Source organism: Lithobates pipiens, unplaced genomic scaffold, assembly GCF_037356315.1.
Source record: "Lithobates pipiens isolate NorthernLeopardFrog02 unplaced genomic scaffold, aLitPip1_a1.2 Scaffold_23, whole genome shotgun sequence".
Classification (NCBI taxonomy): domain Eukaryota; kingdom Metazoa; phylum Chordata; class Amphibia; order Anura; family Ranidae; genus Lithobates; species Lithobates pipiens.
Window position 1 is genome coordinate 113,356,784 of NW_027507785.1, and position 20,085 is coordinate 113,376,868.

The following is a 20,085-nucleotide window of genomic DNA, read 5'->3' on the forward strand; positions in this document are numbered from 1 at the left end:
TCCCTATCCTGAACGCAGAAGAATCGTGTTCAGGATAGGAACATTTTGACCGCCAGCCGTGGCGAAAATGCAAACCGCTGCAAACTCATGTTGTAATTTTTTCCACGTTTTGCATTTTCCTGTGGTCGCAGTAAATGTAGGCAGGGTGTACATGAAGCCTAATTCGGTTTCTTAAATTATCATATTTGTATATACTTTGCTTTAAAAATATGTACTAAATACAGCATTCATTGTGCATTTTTGAATTGTGCAATGTTGGTGCTTTTATAAAATCCAAGTGAAAAAAAAAATACATCAAAATTTTAGAACCAATGCTGCAAGTCTCTGCTATATGTTTGAAAAGAGTTTTTTGTAAAAAGTACATCAAGTTTACAGAACTAGGTACAATCACAGTTTCCAGAATCTATATTGAATCCGTTGAACATCAATGTTTCAAATTCCAAGAAAGTAAAAATCTATAGTGTACTGCGAACAAAAAAAGGACCGTAGTAAAATAAGACACTAGTTTACTTACCTCCCGAGTCACATTTATCTTTATAATCTCATTTGAGGTAGTCAGAATATGTGGCATTATAATTAATCTATCCAAAGTGACCTAAAAGAAGCAAACCAGAATTGCACAATGAACAATTTACCATTCCTTCGCAGTCAAAGTTCTTACCCACATTAAGCCTAATTCAACCACTGAACCAAATTGACTCCAGAAGTTGGTTACAGCAAGCATAGTATATTTCCATAGTGGACGATAATTAGTAAACTCCATTCCTCACTCTAATCTTGGGAAGAGTAAATTATTTGTCAGGAGTGCTCCAGTCTCCATATAAAAGAGGCTGAAGTAAGGATTATACAGAGAAAGTTTTTTATAGTCTTACACCCTTTCAGGGATCCCAGACTGGTAACACCACTAGGAGAAGCTACAGACTGTTCCATTTTAAATGTGACTTTCACAGCATCGATACGAGCCGATTGCCTTTTTAGCCTTGGAACTATTTGAGCTGACTAATGGCCCATACACACGATCCAAAATCAGACAAAAAATACAGCTTTCGAAGCAAATGTATGATAATCGGATCGTTAGTACAGAGCTTTTGAGAGCCGATCATGACAAGTCATCCCATATTATGCGATCGGACAAACACGTTTTTGTGATCGTGTGATACCAGATCATACACTACAACACATGACATCACTTCTGATTTTTAATTCTGCCGTATGAGAATTTTCGTAACTTTAGTAACTTCTTCATTTGATATGTGACTAGCATGAGAAAAAAAAACAGATCTGTCGTCCGATTTTCAGATCGTGTGTATGGGCCATAAGGCTCCTCAGGAATGAACACATCCAAATAAGTGCTTGTGAGATCTTTCTTCAGACAGTACATCTTGCTCCAGAAGACATAGAGGCTGTTATAGCTGCAGAAATTTCAGACAAAGATTCTGGATGAGAAGGCACAGAACTGTACTTATGACCGCTGCATTCAGTATAGGGAACAGAGCGAAGGGTGTGCCCATCCAATATTCGAGCTAATAATGCAGCATATAGTTTCTCATCATGTTATCCATTTCTTCAGGAATCAAAAGAATAGGGGAATAATGGTAGCATTAACTGTTACCAAACAGTGTATTAGCTTCCACTGCTCAGCTCATATGATGTATTCTTTAGGCGTCGTCAAAGGCTGGATCACACAAGAAGCTGTGCCATGAATCTGGACTTGACTAACAAACTCATCACCCCAAAGGTTTGGAAAGCGCCACTTAGGTTACAGTGATCCATTCTAGGCAATCTTCTATCCAGTGGAGTCTGGGCATAGCCTCCAAAGTGTTGCTGAGGATTAGTCAATCTGGATGTAGATGTATTGATTGAAGAAAAAAAGCTTAAGTATGCTGGGAGTGGGAGAGGTTACACCTGGCTAGCCAATGGCTTTTTGTTTGCCAATGTCAAATCTTCCTCTAAACGACTGCATATAACCCAATTGTATCAGAATAACAGAAATCTGTGCCTATGAACAATAACTAAAGAAATACATTTCATATGTTAGTTTATGTCTGTACAGTTTTCCCCTGGCTGGGTGTGATTGCCAGTAGTCCAGTAGTGGGAGCCAATGGATTGGATATGAAGAGGGAGAGACCCAGGAGAGGCAAGGCTCCCATGCACATTGCTGGATTGAGATGAGGCTCAGGTGAATTTTATGGGGGGCTGGGAGCGCTGCTGCATACAGATGTTTTTTTTACCTTCATTAATAAAATGCAAAAACCTTTTGTCTTTACAACCACTTTAATGTAATATGCATGTCTGTAGAAACTTTAAAAAAAAAATATTTTATAAGACATACATCCATAAAATGAATGATGTGCTAATATAATATACTTACGGAGGCTACAGAAGAGATGTGATACTTAACCAATTCCAACAGTTTGTTTTTGGCCTGAAATAGCAATAATATTATTTAGAAGTACAAATAACTGAACTGAATACATTTTTAACATCCATTTCTTCTGTGATCTATGTGCTAGTGACATAAATTGTACAATTTATCCTAAATTATATTGTAGATATAGGTAGAGTTTGGCATTAGTCCCTGGCCTCTTATAGGTTATGGATATTGCAACAGTGGCACCTCCCTGCCATAATTCTCTCGCCACCTGAAAGATTTAAGTATTTGTTTTTTTTCCTTTCCTAGTTTCATCTCCTCCATTCTCCATAAGGGAAAGTAAAAAATAAAACTGGATGAGTGGAAAGTCCCCATAATGACCACAGCGAAGATGTACACCCAGGAATATAAGTACAGATGTCTTAACTATGAAATTCTCCCCCCCCCCCCACAATTAAATAAAATTATAAGGTCATTTAACTCTGCATCATCTACTAATTATTAAAATCATCTTTACCATTTAAAGTTGTCACTCTCATAGTATATTTTATAAGTGGTGTGCTGCACACAATGATCAAATGTATTCTGTTAAGGCTAAACAATGAGTCCAGGAGTTGTTCATTATCAAATAATCATAAAGGTGCCAGTGCAGTCAGTTTCCAATCCTAGGAAATATATTGATTATTTTTATGGTCAAGCAGAAGTCTCTACAGCAGTCAAGCTGCTCTGTAAGAAAAGAGTATAATTTTATACTTACCCTAGGAACACTGTATTCTATCCCCGCTTGTTCTCTGGGTCTGTAGAGCTCTAAAGCAGTTTTCTTACTCCTATACCAGCTCCATACTGATATATCATACTATACATTAAAGCTGAACTCAAGGTAAAGTTCTAAACTTCCATAAAGGTGGGCCCCTACACGCTGCAATGGTTATTTTCTTGTTTTTTTTGCCTCAGCATTACTTCCCTTATCCCTTGCTCTCCAAGCAGCCGGTGATCACCTATTTCTGGGCAGTGCTTTTCTGACCTCACATACAATGCAGTACTGCTGGTCCTGCATTGTACATGATGAAGTCAAAATGTGACTTATAGATGGAGCACCTATGTGGGACCAGTTGCATGGAAATAAGGGAAAATATATTTTTACAGTTATTCCCAATAATGTACGTAGGTATACATCTGAACCGACAGTGTTTGCATCTTGCTATGGTCTATGCGAAAGAGGAACACATACAGTAATTGTGAAAATTTTAAGTATCTCTAAAAGTGAGGGAAATCCCCTTGTAGAGAGTTGTTATGGAAACAAATGTCTTCATTGAAGATTTCCCATATTTTATTGTTTTGGTGATAGCTGAAAAGTTTGGCTTTAACCTCACTTTCATTCCCAGTGACATGATCAATCAGAGAAAATCTCCTTATGGTCAGCAATAAAAACCTTGTGCTTCTATTTCCTCACTACTCCATCCAAATCGTCTTCTAAATTTGTTATATAGCACTAAACAAATAGATTTTAGAAATGAACGCCTACCCGAGTCAAAAGGTATATCAATCTTCCATCTCTTAAAGCATCCACAGCCTTGTTACTTGGGACAAAAACAGTGAAGGAGCCATGTCCATTTAATATTGGGGGAAGATCACAGTTCTGCAAACAGAAAGATATGTTTTGTATATGCAGCTAAGTTTTAAAATATTGAAAAATAAAATATAGGATAAAGTAAATGGTAATGACCTAGACTGATTTAAACAACACTTAAAATGAGACTGACATGATTTAATTTCCCTAGACTTAGGGAGGCCGATTAACTAAAGTTGAGAATCTTCACTTGAATTTACTTAATTTAGCCAATCGCATGGAAAGCATCTACAGACTGATGATGAAGAGAAATTTTATTTTCCCACAATTGGATAATTGAAACAAATACTCACACATTTTTTGAATAAGTATTGTCAATTTATTTAATAAACCAGCCTCATTTTGCCCATTTAAAAAGCAGTGATATGGCTGTTCATTAAGGTTTTCGTTCAGACAGGTACTGGCACCCATCCTGCATGCGCGCTGCCTTTGTTTTTGCACCTTCATTCACCCCAGACTGCATGCATGCAGCCTATAGAGGTGGATGCAGACTCTGTCACTGCCTGACCCTTGATGCTCACTGTCAGAGTTGGGGGTCATGCAGCCGCTCCTGCATGGCTGTCAGATTTTGACATGCAGGTGACCATGCAGCTGCTGTGTCTGCATCCACTTTGTTGGCTGCCTGCACATAGCTTGAGGCAGATTCAGGTACAGAAACAAAGGCAGCTTGCACAGCAGATAGGTGCCAGCACCTGTTTGAAAGAATCCATAAGTAAAAATAAACTCTGCAAATTTATTAAGCAAATGTGCCTTGCACTCTGCCACATTCAAGAGTCTAAAGCTGCCAGAGCCCAATAGTAATCAATGGGCAACTGGTTAAGAAAAAGGCAATTCAAGGACGAGAGCATGTGACCCATCAATGTGACATAACTAGCCCTCCTCTAGTTACAGAGTTCTATCAACTATTTTAGGTAAAGAGAGCTCTGTAAGATACTGAGGGGAGCATAGCGCAGCCCAAATTTCATGAATGAGTTGGCTGTGGTATGCAGTAGCCCTGCATAGTATAACAGAGAGTGGACAGCGATAAATGACCCGCCCTTAGTGTACAGAAAGGTAGTGCTGTACTTTAAACATGTAAGAATTAACCTGAGTGTGGCCTGAGCGCTGAATCTTTGGGGGTTCTTGGTGTTCTATACTTCGGCCAACAGTGACAGGAAGTGTGTTATTCACAGGATTGCTGAGAGAAAAAAAACATACTCGTGCTGTTCCTTCAGAGCCCTGTCGTGAACAGCAGCTCCAGCGTGCATGCGAGGAAGTGACGTTATCGTGGCTCGTCCAATCATGTGATGCATACTAGCATATGATAACTTTGCCTTGCAGGTTTTTTTTTTTTCTTTTTAAAGGCTGCGGTTTACTACTGCTTTAAGAGCAGCCTTTTATCAATTACAGAATTGCTGGCCCTGCAAGAGTAACAAGGCAGATCTATGACCCTGTAAGAGCAGTCAGGTCTTCAATGTAAATTTCAGTGGATCTCTCCCTCTTCAATCAATATGTTCCTTGATCTTCTAGCAACACTCAAAGTTTCCTTGATCTGTTGGCAATGGATCTTTCTCGCAATATCCAGGGGGTAAACGTCTACTTAGCTTCTCTGTGACTCCTCGGCAAGGAAGATTTCTTACAGGTTCTTCCTCCAGGTAGCTATGCTCTTGACCATCTCCTTCTGGGTAACACTCTTTGGCAGGTTAGATAAAATTCTGGAGCCTCAGCACAAGCCCAGGATGAGGCTAGGCCCAATTAAACAAATGTTCCAAACACACATCCAGCCAAGACTGAGCTCAAGAGGATAGAGCTCCTATGGAAAGGTGCCCCAAATATTTCATATTCTAAACCATACCTATAAACATGTAACTCACGGATTAGTGGGCTTTGTGTTACCACTCTCTTTGCTGGACCCCCCTTCACAGTAACAGACAGAAGCAATCAACACAATCAAATTAGGGAAGTCATACATATAGCACCCTCCTAGCATAGGATGCTAGGTAAATCAGTTTTTTTGGCTTCTTCTGTAATCAAGTTGTAAACACTGGATCTGATCTGATCATGGTATCACAGGCTGTGAATTTGTTTCCCATGTCTTTAGAAGCAGTTTCCAGAGTTTATGGTGGGAATTTCAAATAACAGGTCCATTTGGCTTTCCAGCCTACTATGATTCTAGAATACTCTTGAATACAAGGGAAACAAACCTACAGCGTGTGAAACACAGTTCAGCTCAAAGCCATCTACAATTGCTCCACTGATTACAGAGGAACCAAAAATGAAAAATATCCTAGCAACCTAACTAGGAGGGTGCTATATCTACAACCAGACAGATTATGTTGAGGTGGATTTAAAAAAAAATCATGAAGTCCTTTTTCAAACCATTGCAAACCAGAGCAGATTTAGGCCTCATGCCTCAGATTTAGGCCTTCTTTAAAAAACACGCTTAAAGCTGTGCTTTACACATGCATTTAGGTGTGTCAAGAGTTTGAGCATTTATTCATTCCACTAGCTAGAAAGTTCATTTATTCTAGCCATTAGACTGAATAAACACTCAAGTGCTAAGCACGCATGGCATTTAGTTGCGTTTCGAAACCTTTACAAGTGTTTAGGCACATCAAGCAATTTATGTCCAAAGATTCCTCTCCTGAATGCACAAGTGATGGTTGCTTTTTCAATCTGCAAATGCAAAAGTCAGTACTCCTGCCATTAGACCGTCTTACAGAGCCACTCCCGCATCAGGTAACTCATAAGGACAGTTATCCAAATGAAATACTTAGGAATCAATATGACAAAGGACCCAGGACAGTTTATAGCAGGAAATGTTGTCCCACTCATGGTAAGACTGAGGCAGAAGAGTAGGGTGTGGAGTCGCCTACCTCTCTTGGTAGCTGGATGATGCAACTTTATTAAGATGGTGTGGATGCCGCAAATATTATATGTAATACACAGCTTGCCAGTATGGATCCCAAAACACTGGTTTAAAAAACTAGACAGTGTATTCAGAGAGCTAATTTGGAAGAAGAAAGTCGCGAGGATCCACCTAGAGGCATTGCAGTGGCCGAGAGAGGTGGGAGGCCTGTCACTGCCAAACCCAAGGTACTACTTCCTGGCAGCACAAATGCAGTATATGGAGGGAAGTAATGTATTAGGAGAAAGGGAAGAAGGAAATGGGCTATTATTAAACGATACTGAAGATAAAACAATAGTGGGGGCGGTGGAAGCGGATTCATTTAGATCTGGATGTCCAACAACCCAGTTAATGGTGAAGACCTGGGAATCAGTCAAGACCATATTGGGTCATGGCGGATTCTCTGAGTTTTCCCCTATTTGGGATAACAAAAATTTAAAGGAACTTAAAGCAATGGGGAAGATAGAAGAGTGGGACGGGAAAGGTATCCGCTATTTAGCACAGCTGTATAGGGCTGGTAGATCAAAATCATTCCAAGAAATAAGTGAGGAATACGAGATCTCAAACCGATTATTCTATAGATACTTACAAGTTAGGCACGCCCTGGATACACAAATTAGTGGAAAGGTACCAGAGTTGAATGAAATGCCCTTCCTTAGGAAATTGGTTAATGCTAGAAAATCTAAAGGATTAATATCAGATATATACAAGTATATGATGGGAGAAAGAGGTGATTCTCTGTTTCAGGGAAGGAAGCTCATTGCATATAAGTGGCAGGAAAAAAATCCCCCGACGGTAGCAGAATGGGTGAAAGTGGTAAAAGACACGATTGGGAAGGAGAAGTACATATATAAGAAGAGAGGCAGTTACAGGAAATGTGAAAATATATGGAAGCAATGGCTGGAGTTGGAATAAGCTGGAAAAAAGGGTTGAGATCTAGATAGAAAGGAAGAATGGGTGTGACAGCAAGATGAATGTGGGGAATGCATGGTGTAAGCCCCTGTACACACGGTCGGACATTCTGCCAACCAAATCGGTCGGATTTTGTCCGTCAGATTTTGTCCGTCGAATTTTGCCTGTCGGATCTTGTCCGAAACTGTTGCATACACACGGTCGGACTAAGTTTTGTCGAAAAATCCGATCATTCAGAACGTGATGACTTAATTTCGTTACGATGGGACTAGTAGCCAATAGCTTTGATGTAGGAATTTGATCTGAGCATGCGTGGCACTTGGTCCGATCAAAATTCTCTGCACATGATCGGAGTATGTCTGATCGAACCAGTTGGTTGGAAAATATTTCCAACATGTTGGAAAATTGGGTCCGACAGATATTCCGACGGAATCAGTCCGATGCATACCACACACAGTCGGATTATCCGACAACACGGTCCGATAGGACACATTCCTACGGATTCTCCGACCGTGTGTACAAGGGCTAAGAGGAAAGGAATGGGGGTGGGAGGGAGAAATAGAGGAAAAAATAGGATTTTTGTACTCACCGTAAAATCTTTTTCTCTGTAATTCACCGACCGACAGCTCCTCTCTGTAACTAAATGGGTTGTTAGCCCTATCACTGGAGATACTAGGCAAGCTGTAATACAACACTTCAGAACTTTTAGTTCCGCCCTTGGGGCGGTCCCTAGGGCACAACCCCACAGCCTGCTCAGGCAGAACTCAGTACGTCAACAAGCAGTAAAACATAAAGAGAAAAAAGGAGGGGCTGGTGCTGTGTCGGTTGGTGAATTAAAGAGAAAAGGATTTTCCTATTTTCTCTTATATTCACCGACCGACAGCTCCTCTCTGTAAATAAATGGACGTCCCCAAGCAGTGCCAAACGAGGGGTAGGAAAAACAGCATTAAAACTTCATCCACCATGGCAAGTGGGAACTAGTGAAACTAAACCCACAAAAAAACAGCAGTGTATGAAAAAACACCACCACATAACCGGGTATTCTCAACAGGAGAGATCCCCAAAACCGCAACCATTTGCGGAAGTAATGCAACAGTGCATTAACAAAACAGTACTGCGTTCTTATTGAAAAACCAGGAAAAAATCTCAATTGCATATATAATTGCAACTACACGGCCGCCTGCAAAACTTTGCGGCCAAAACAGGCATCAGCCGATGCACTGACGTCTACCTTGTAGAACTTGGTAAACGTATGGACAGACGACCAGGTCGCCGCCTTACACACCTGAGCAAAAGATGCTTGGTGTCGATTGCCCTTGTAGAGTGGGCCGTGACCAGGAAGGGGGGCACCTGCCCCTTCAAGGCGTAGGCTTGTACTACAATTTGTCTGATCCACCTGGAAATGGTGGCAGACGAGACTGCCATACCCTTCTTTGGACCAGCCACCGAAACAAACAGTGAATCTGGCTTCCGAAAGGGAGCCGTGGCAGACAAATACACTTTCAGAGCCCTAACCACGTTGAGAGCGTGAAGGGCCTCCTCTTTGGGGTGCTTCAGCTTAGGACACAACGATGGTAATACAATGTTCTCACTGATATGAAAAGCCGAGACCACCTTCGATATAAAGGACGGATGAGGACGCAACACCACCTTATCCCTGTGGATGACCAGATAAGGCGACTTGCAGGACAAGGCTGCCATTTCCGAAACCCTCCTGGCCGATGTGATGGCCACTAGAAAGACCACTTTCTGTGAAAGAGTCAACAGGGAAATCTTCCTGATATTTTAAAACGGGGGCTTTTGAAGCGCCGACAACACCAGGTTCAAATCCCAAGGGGGTAACGGTGGATGCACCGGAGGGACTACATGTCGTACCCCCTGAACAAAGGTACTCACCAACGTGTGAGACGCCAGGGGTCACTGAAAAAAAAAGACAGCCAGGGCTGAAATTTGCCCCTTAATGGTGCTTAACACCAATTTCTGGTCTACTCCTTGCTGAAAAAACAGCAGGATCCTGGATATAGAAAGGATCGCGGATGCCATCCTTTCTCCTCACACATGGAGATGTAGGTCTTCCAGGTACGATGGTATATCTTCCATGAAGAAGACTTCCGAGCCCTCAACATAGTTGGAATCACTGAGTCCTACAGACCCCGGTTCCTCAGCACCTGGCTCTCAATAGCCATGCCGTTAAAGCAAGCAATGGTAAAGCAGGGTGTAAGATTGCACCTTGAGATAGGAGGTCCTCTCGTAACGGCAGTCGTCAGGGAGTGTCTGCCAACAGACGCACCAGGTCTGCCTACCAGGGACGCTGAGGCCAATCTGGGGCAACCAGGATTACTGGAATCCCCTCGGCTTCCACTCTGCGAAGCAGACGTGGCAACAGCTTTAGTGGAGGAAAGGTGTAGATCAGCTGGTACTGATCCCACGGAGCCACCAGCGCGTCTGACGCATCTGCCCACGGATCTCTTGTCCTGGACACAAATCTTGGCACGTTTTGATTGAGACAGGAGGCCAATAGATCCACATCTGGTGTGCCCCACTTCAGGCACAGCAGCCTGAATATCTCCGGATGCAATGCCCATTCTCCTGGGTCCAGCATCTGTCGACTCAGATAGTCCGCCTGCCAATTTTCCACCCCCGGGATGTAAAAGGCCGACAGGGCCGGTTCGTGTCGCTTTGCCCACCGAAGTATGTGAGCGACCTCCTAAGCAGCAACTGAGCTTCTTGTTCCCCCTTGGTGATTTATTTATGCCACAGCCATGGCATTGTCTGACTGTATCCTGATCGGACTCCCTTAAAGACACCTCGACCATGTGTGGAGGCACAGCCTGATCGCTCTCAATTCGAGAAGATTGATCAGCAACTCGGATTCTTCCGTCGACCAGAGGCCCTGAGCCGACTGAATCCCCATCACTCCACCCCAGCTGGATAGACTGGCGTCTGTAGTGATCACCATCCATTTCAGAGGAAGGAACGATTTTCCGGACTGAATCACCGGGGACCTCAACCACCAGATCAGAGAGTCCCTGACTGGCTGGCTCACCTGGATCTATTGATCCAGGGACAACTGAGATTTGTCCCATTTCGACAAGATCTCTTTCTGCAGTACTCTGGTGTGGAACTGGGCATAAGGTACTGCCTCGAAGCAGGCTACCATGAGACCCAGTACTCGCATGCAAAAGCGGAGCAATGACCACTTGCGGTTCATCAGTAGTTTGACCGCAGATCTGAGAGTCTGCAATTTGTCTGAAGAGAGAAAAACTCTCACTTCCCTGGAGTCCAATAGCAAACCTAGGTACTCCAGACACTGGGTCGGCACAATCGCCGACTTCTTTAGGTTCAACAGCCACCCAAATTCATGCAGGGTCTGCATGGTGATCGCCACATCCTCCTCTAATTCTGAGGCGGAAGATGCCCTCAGGATGAGATCGTCCAGGTAGCCCACAATAGTGATCCTGCGTTGTTGCAGCAACGCCAATACTGGAGCCAGTACCTTGGTAAAGACTCGGGGGGCTGATGCCAGGCCAAAGGGAAGAGCCACAAATTGGTAGTGGGCTTCCCTGACTGCCAAACGCAGACATTTTTGATGCCAAAGGCATATGGGTATGTGCAGGTATGCATCCTGGATGTCTAAGGACGCCAGGGAGTCCCCTTGATGGAGTGCAGCGACTATTGAGAGAACTAATTCCATTCTGAACCTCTGCACTTTTACAAAGTGATTGAGGGCTTTTAGGTCCAAGATCAGACATACCCCTTCCTTCTTGGGAACCACAAACAGATTTGAGTAGAATCCCTGGAAGCGTTCTGGTAAAATTACCCCCTGATTCAGCAAGTCCCCCACCGTCCCCAACAGGGACTCCCGGCGAACCGGGGATACGGGTATGCTGGAGGGGAAGAATCTGTTTGGCGGCCAAGAAAGAAACTATCTTGTAGCCTGTGGAAATCAGGTCGCAGACCCATTGGTTGGATAACCAGGAGGACCACCGGGCTGCAAAATCCCGAAGGCGACCCCCCACCCGAGATATGGGTGGGGGCAAACCTTCATGCGGTAGCACTTTTGTTCGCATTCTTGTTAGACTTGCGGTTGCAGAGACGTTTTTGACCGTCCGTGGGCGTCCTGTAGGGCTGGGGATGTTTTGTCGAAGCACCGGGCGGACGAAAAAGCCGCTTGTGAGTGGAAAACTAGGGCCCTTGCCTGTGGCGTGGCTCCTTAGCCTTCCTGGCCTGTGGGAGTAGAGTACTCTTACCACCAGTGGCATTTTTAATAAAGTCATCTAACGAGGCTCCAAAGGAAGGGAAGATATGTCAGGGCTTTCTTGAATGCCTAGTCAGCAGGCCAGCATTTTAGCCAAATCAGGTGACTCAGCACCACAGCTGACACTGAAGCCCTGGATAACAGGGGGAGAGTATCCAGGGCCGCGTCACAGACGTACTTAAGGCCTTGCACTAGTTGGTCTGCTAGTTCCACGCAGACAGGGGAGGCGTGTTGCTCTCCCAATTCGCAGTGCAAAAGTTTTGCCCACTCAGTCAGTGTCTGCGACACCAGTGTGGATGCCAGTACAGGTCGCACGGCTGACCCCACAACCGTAAACAAGGAACAAGCCACCGCCTTCCTGTCCGTGGGATCCTTGAATGCAGGAGTCCTCTCAACCGGGATCGTGGTTACTTTGTTTAACCTGGATACTGGGGGGTCCACGACAGGAGGAGCCGACCATTTTTTGAGAAGGCTTTCCTCAAAGGTATAACGCACCGCCATGTATTTGGGGACCGAAAAGGTCAGTTGCGGGCGACCCCATTCCTTGTAAATGAACTTATCAAAATAAGTCAGATACGGGAACACCTTAGGTGAACGCGCTGGCTTGGGGGACCCAAAGGAGACCGGTACATCAGCAGAGGGATCCGCTGGCTTCTGAATCTTCAGGGTATCACGCACAGCTGTGATAAGTGCTCCAACAAGTGCTTGGACGGGGACTCATCCTCACAGTCCGAACGGTCCTAGTCAGCGTCATCTGACAAGACAGAGTAGGGGTCACCGGCCTCTGCAGGACCCGAGTCTGCGTCAGAGCTCTCCCCAGAGGATGGGGGGGGTCAGGGGCTGCTTTTTAGCACCTTTCTTCCCACGCACCGCCTCTAACCTGGCAACTAACGAATTAAGGACCGCCGGAAGGGTGTCCATAGGGACCGCGCAGTCCGCAGGTGACCCGGTTGCCATTGCCTGGATTTCGGGGGAAGAAACACCAGTTTCTGAAGCCATGCTGACCCTACCCTGTCTGCCACCCGAAGGGGACTTAGGACAGTGACAGTCCCACCCTCCTGCTGCCGTTGGCTGAGGGGCTCTAACCCGCTGGACTCACCACCCTGGGCCGTTCCGTGCTGTATTACCACAATGCCTGGTGATCTGCAGTGCTCCCAGATGCAGAGATAGCAGAAAACTGTGTCGGTGGCCGGCCGGTCGCACGATCGGTGAACGATCGATGGACGATCAAACCCACATGTTCAGAACACAGGATAACCTTCCCAGCGTCCTGTGATGACCAACCAGGAAGTAGAGGGTCCAGGGGCAGCTGCTAGAGCATAAAAACGTGGTCTGGCTACAAGAAAGTGGCCGCCGGTGTTCTCAATAGGGAATCACCAGGAAAATGGCCGACTGAAGCCAGTCTGACCCTTGCCCATACTTAAAATGGCCACCGAACAGCGCTCTGAGGGACTAGAGAGAACATGTGGCAGGCACAGCGCTGCACCAACACAGGGGCATGACTACACAGGAATCCAGCGGGACTAAGCTTCAGGACCCAGGCACCCAGCACAGCTAAAACCCCCAGGTGAGAGCCCAGACACACACACACTGCTCAGCACATGTACAGCCCCCCCCGTGAGGGGGGGAAAGGAGGGAGTTAGGGACGGGGAGAGAAGAGAGGGGGGTAAGGGGGGCCCCCAAATCGATCTTCCAGGGAATGCCCAGCTGCTCCACCCTGCCAGGCAGGGAGAGCTGTACTTACCAGTCCTGAAGCTTGGAGACATTCCACGGTAGTCAGCTCCTGATCAGTACAGGGAAGACTACTGGCCTCGGCATACTGTGACGCAGACATCAGTAGCCGGTCATATGTACGCCCCGGAGCATAAAGCTCACGACCACCTCTGGAGCTGAGGTATGTCGTGGTCTGCCGAGCCTTAGCTGCGACTTGCACATGCTCGCTGGCCGGACTGGGGAGACTACAGGAATAAGTGAACCAGCCTGTCACCCAGCTGGCTGTTGATAGAAGATCACAGGATCATTCATCTTGCGCAAAAAGCCAAGCTTCTGCATTAAAAAAACATAGGCCTATGGGCCCGCAGGGTTCTGCCTGAGCAGACTGTGGGGTTGTGTCCTAGAGACCGCCCCATGGGCGGAACTAAAAGTTCTGAAATGTTGTATTACAACTTGCCTAGTATCTCCAGTGATAGGGCTAACAACCCATCTAGTTACAGAGAGGAGCTATGTCGGTCGGTGAATATAAGAGAAAGTATGGTTGGTTCTGCATATATATTTTTCTTTTCTTTCCTTGCTCTTGTGATTTTTATAAAAACGTGTATACATTAAGTAATGGTGTTATAAGGATGGAATCAAATGTATTTTCTCAATAAAGGAAAAAAAAAAAAAAAGCTTACTGTTTCCTTACAGTGGCTAGGGGATGGGGGAAAAGGGCACAACAGAAACAGGACACGCATGTCACTGGACTGGTTTAAAGTATAAAAATAAAATAATAAAAAAGGAGCTTAAACCCAGTTCTAAACAAGTGCTGAAAAAAAAAAACACAAGATCAAAACTATGGAGAATACCATGGATATCACTTATTTATACATTCACATCAACGAATGATAAACTTGCATATGGTACTATCCATGTTCAAATACATTTGCATGCTTCAAATATATTTGCTGGCTTCAGTTATCAATCATTATTAGCTGCCCATGATAACCACACAACCTCGCCATCCCCTCCCAAACTTTCATTGCTGAAGTATGAAACTGATTTATAATTCAGCAATTAATTATTTGACTTGAAATAGATCTTGGTACAGGTTATACACCCTCTGCACATGTGAGGAGCTCTATGAAATATGGCAGCAGTAGATTGCATAGAACTGGTGGTTATGGTTCCAGGACAACATTAGCAGTTTACTAACTGATTTCCCCTGTCGTATGGGATCACTTTTTAAGAACAATATGATTTTTTTACTTTCTTACCTCCAACAAAGTTTCAAATCGGCTGAATCTGTCATCTGTGGCAATTATCTCACCAATGGTCATCTTGAAAACAGTTAAACAAGTGTTACAAATATGTTACATATATGTCACTGCCAGAGTCCTGGAGAATTATCTCCTTGAAAATCAGTTTCTTTAATATTTTCATTCTATCATGTTGAAAAATCCCCCGATTTTCAGCTGCCACTGATCAGTGTATGGCTAGCTTTAGTCGTCAGTCAGAGAACAATGCCCTGCCCATTCATTTTGTGAAAGAGTAACATGTACAAACAAGTGACTTGACTAGGGTAGATCAAAGGTAGCCATACTGCTATTAAAACACACAATACTAGTTGGAGGTAAATGGACATCCAGCCTTTTATTAAACACCATAATAAATAACACTTTGACAATTAAAAAAAAGCTATATGTCCCCAGTCACAACACGAGGACATTAACACTTGTTCCACATACCATACAGGTCTACCACTTCCTGGTCCCTCTTAGTGGACCCCACCCAACAAGAGAATACCACACCAAGGATGGTTTCCCACTTGTATCCCATCAACAGATTATTTAATCCCATCCAAGGGGTCCCAACAGCCATCTCTAAATCTACACTTTAAACCGACTTACCCCATAACAGGATGGGAGGGCGGACATTCCCCTGATTTATTCCCACACCGACGGCTATGGTACCACCCCTTTCTCCAGACTTTTCTCCTGTGCTCCTCCCCATCACCCCGTCTACTCCCCCAATCACATAAGTACCAAACTCCCACGTAATCTCTTTGTCAAGTTAACTCTGATCTGTCTTGTTCCCCTTCCACCTTGTCATACCGGCCCTATGCTTTATTTGTTCCTCCTAGCTCCGGGACTTCCTATTTTAATGCCCCGGTGTGCGCTGCGTAGCTATCCTGACGCTAAGGTGCTCTTGTCAGTGACAGAACTGTGAGTGCAACATCGACCTTACTGCGACCAGCGCTACTAGCATTCAGCATTAGGTAAAACAGTCTTATACCTGACCCTTGTATAATACATTTCAAACTTGGTTTTAGTTTTATACAAACAGCAAAATCACAGAATTATCTGTGGAAAAATTGACATTTGTGGACAGGACTAAAATAGAAATGATAAAGGTTCAGGCCTATAGGCTGCAGTTACACATTCATATTATTCCAAAAAGAATAATTCGATAATGAATGATACCTTTTGTTTTTCAATAACTTCTGTGTTGTCATATGTAATGAATTTGTTGATAATATGGATAATGCCATTGGCTGCTGGTAGGTCTGATCTTGTAATTCTGTATGTTTCACTAGGCTTGGAGGATGTAGTGAAACCCTGTGGGTCAAATGTAGCAAATCATGTATTATACACTAATAAGAAATATACAGTATATGCAATGACACTATTTAAAGACTATCATCAGAACATTGATTTCAACAATGTTAATTACCTGTAAAAGTCTTCATTGTATAGATATTTCAAGCCCTAAAGCTTTGTACACGCAATCGGATTTTCCGCAGACAAAACCTTGGACTTTTTTTCCAAAGGTGTGTGCCTGGATTTTGTCTTGCATACAAATGGCAAGGAATTGTTGGCTAACAAGCATGAACGTAGTGGCGTACTATGTGGTTTTTCAGCTCTTTAATGCTACCCTTTGGACTCCTTCTGCTAATTTCGTGTTAGTAAAAGTTTGGTTAGTATTGATGCGCGCTTTTCAGTTTGTTTCTGAATGGCTGTTTGTCAACCAGACATGTTGCGGAATTGGAGGAGATAATGTGTTATTTATTATTAGCCTTGGAGGAGGAGGAGGCGTTTTTGGACCAAAAATTGGTTGCTTTATTAATCATGACCAATTATGTCATATGCCATTGCTGCTGGAGCTCCAGGAGAATAATTCAGATGATTTTCGGAATTATCTCCGGATGACAGACCCCTGCTTTCACCATCTCTTGCTGACCCCCTATATTAAGAAGCAGGACACATGTCTGAGGCTTTTATTAAAATTTTTGGTTGAAAATGATTTGATTTGTTATATTTTCTATATTTTAGGATCTATAGAATGCACATTTTGGTTAAGTTCTATTGGCAGATGTCTAATTTGATTTGTTTTCTTTTTTTAATGCACAATAAAAAATTTGTGGAGAATAATACTTGGCTATACGTTTTATTTCAAATGACAGTTTGGGAGTCAGTAGCTACATTTAAAAAAATACAATGTAAAATTAACACCAACATAGTTGTATCTTTGATCTTAAAAACTACGGGATAATGGTGCTGTGGTAACTTGCCCCAAAAAGATAAAAAAAAGCACAATAATATTATTCTTGCTTTCACTAGAAAAAAAAAGTCTTTGAAAATTAGTTTGCAATTACTCCATCAGTATCACCAGCAAAGCAGCTTCATTACTATCCCATGAAAGAAGAAGAGAATGTGCTCTGCAATTCGAGATTTCATAATTTGCCACGTCACAAATGTTTATTCTCCATTACGAACGATAGTTTACAAGACCGACTGCTTCTGGCTCGTCCCTGGTGCCGTCATGCGTGTTTGTACTTTGGACTTTAGTCCGACGGACTTGTGTACACACACTTCGAAAATCCGACAACCGAGCATACAAACAGTCGGATTTTCCACCAATAGCCTGTCATCATACATTTCCCGTTGGAAAATCTGATCGTGTGTACAAGGCTTTAGGTTGCTGCTGGACACTACCATCTCGGATGTGATGTTAGCAGCCCCAGCAGACTCAGAGCTGTCATTCAAGGGGCACTCTATATTATTCCTCTTTGTGCCCCCCCCCTGCAGCTACATAAATGGTCATGTAGGGAGGTGAGGGGAGGGCGTTGGAGTTGGGTCAGCACAGAGAGTAACTAGGCACTCACAGAGGGGGACAGAGGTGTGAAATGTAATAAAGCAAAGGGGATGTGCTAGGAAATTTACTTTCCTGGAGTAGTTATATTTTTTAGCAGGTTCAAAGGCACATTGAAAGTGAAGAAAAAAAGAAGAGGCAGCTATCCTTTTTGGGAGAACACAGTGATTATTGATAGCAGTTGCTAGCGATAATAGCAAGAGAATCCAGCAGGCTGATTGATCAACTTGGTACATTGAACTCTATGGAAGCCGAACAGGAAAAATCAAAAGTGCTCATTTTGAAGGCCTATATGCAAGTAATTGGCCATAAAAGTGGTATGAGGGTCTGGGTACTGCCCCGGCGGACTTGTTCCAGTGCAAACATTTTTTTTCATGAGCAGTGATTTTAATTATGCTTAAAGTGCAACAATAAAAATGAAAAATTCCTTTAAATATAGTGCCTGTGGCGTCCCCTTAATGTGCCTGTAAAGTGGCGCATCTGTAGCATGCATAAAACATGATGCAGCAAAATTTTTATTTCTAATGAAAAAAAAAAAAGTCAAATCCCATTTAAAATGACTTGCGGGTACAATTGCCAGCACCAGGCTATTGAAAAAATAATGAAGAAAACAGTGTGTGCGGTCCCCCCCAGTCCATTTCAGGCCCATGCTGACAGACCTTAGTTTGTACAGTAAACATTTATGGGGGACTGTATTAAATGCCTTTTCAATATCCAGATACACCACGTCTATGGGCCCTCCTTTATCTAGATGGCAACTTACCTCCTCATAGAAGATGAATAGATTGGTTTGGCAAGACTGATTCTTCATGAATCCATGCTGATTACTGCTAATGATACTGTTTTTATTACTAAAATCTTGTATATAGTCCCTTAACATCCCCTCCAAGAGCTTGCAAACTATTGACGTTAGGCTAACTGGTGTGTAATTCCCAGGGATATAGCTTGGTCCTGTTTTAAATATTGGTGCTACATTGGCTTTTCTCCAATCCGCTGGTACCATACCAGTCAGTAGACTGTTCGTAAAAATTAGGACCCTCGGGTATAAGCCATCTGGTCCCGGTGACTGTTTAATGTTAGGTTTTTCAAGTCTATTTCTAATTCTAATTCTATCCTCTGTTAGCCATAAGGGTGCTTCCTGTGATGTGTCATGAGAATAAATATTGCAGTTTTGGTTACTGAAGCCCCCCGTTTCCCTTGTGAAGACTGAGGAAAATAATAAATTCAATACCTTTGCCATCTCTCCATCCTTAGTAACCAGATTCCCTTCATCGTCCTTTATGGGGCCAATATGGTGTGATCTCCCCCTTTTACTATTTATACACTTAAAGAATTTCTTGGGATTTTTTTTTACTCTCCTCCACTATGTGCCTTTTGTGTTCTATCTTAGCCTCCCTGATTGCACCCTTAAATTTCTCGTTGCATTCTTTGTTTATTCTAAGCCTATTCTATCTACCTTGTAAAAGTAAGGATCTGTATACTTACCTATTCTGAAGTCACCCCAGTCCCATTACATGATCTCTCCAGTGGCGCCTTCAGTGTAAAGTAGAGAACGCCAACAATGGCTGCAGAGCCTGGATGGTGACGTCAACCATAGGCTTACTATGGGGCATCTGTTGTTGACTGTCCCTCCTCTACACTAAAGCTGGTGCTATAAGGCGGTCAAGTGACTGGACCATAGCCAATTCAGAATAGATAAGTATAGACATCGTTTCTTTTGAAGGGTAGACAGAATAGGCAAAAAATGTGGGTGGGAGTAGATTTAAGCTTAGTTAGGTTTTGACTTGCCTTCCACGTTAAATTCAAAGTTTATGCTGTACTTTACAAAAGTAATAATACAGGTTCTTACCTTCGTGGAAAATTCCAGGACATCCCCACCTATCGTCCACAGTTTACCAATTTTCTTCAAATCATTATTCATGTACTGGCCAGCAACAATGTGAGCTTTGCAAAATAGCTTAGCTGTGGTCTCCTAGCGATATAAATAAAAGTATATCAGACAAAGACTTTCTGTTCTATGACAGAAGATTTTGGCGTTGTAAGATATGATGTTTATGCATAATGTAATACTTCATAACAAGAACAGTTCACTTGCAGAACTATTACAATCATATTCCTTCTCAACATTTTAAGTGGTGAAATAAATAGGTGAAGGTAGGCTTGATCTACAAAGATGTGCT

At 43.4% G+C, this 20,085-nt stretch overlaps 1 protein-coding gene across 1 annotated transcript in view; it reads right to left on the reverse strand.

Moving 5' to 3' along the window:
• Positions 1 to 20,085, reverse strand: part of STAB1 (stabilin 1) — a 394,908-nt gene that overhangs the window by 265,798 nt on the left and 109,025 nt on the right. Inside the window, exons 12-17 of the mRNA XM_077452219.1 lie at positions 19,755 to 19,877; positions 16,237 to 16,371; positions 15,031 to 15,093; positions 3,897 to 4,010; positions 2,372 to 2,425; positions 515 to 595 (exon numbers count right to left, since the gene is read on the reverse strand). Coding sequence (XP_077308345.1) covers positions 515 to 595; positions 2,372 to 2,425; positions 3,897 to 4,010; positions 15,031 to 15,093; positions 16,237 to 16,371; positions 19,755 to 19,877 — 570 coding nt within the window. The remainder of the gene's footprint in view (positions 1 to 514; positions 596 to 2,371; positions 2,426 to 3,896; positions 4,011 to 15,030; positions 15,094 to 16,236; positions 16,372 to 19,754; positions 19,878 to 20,085) is intronic.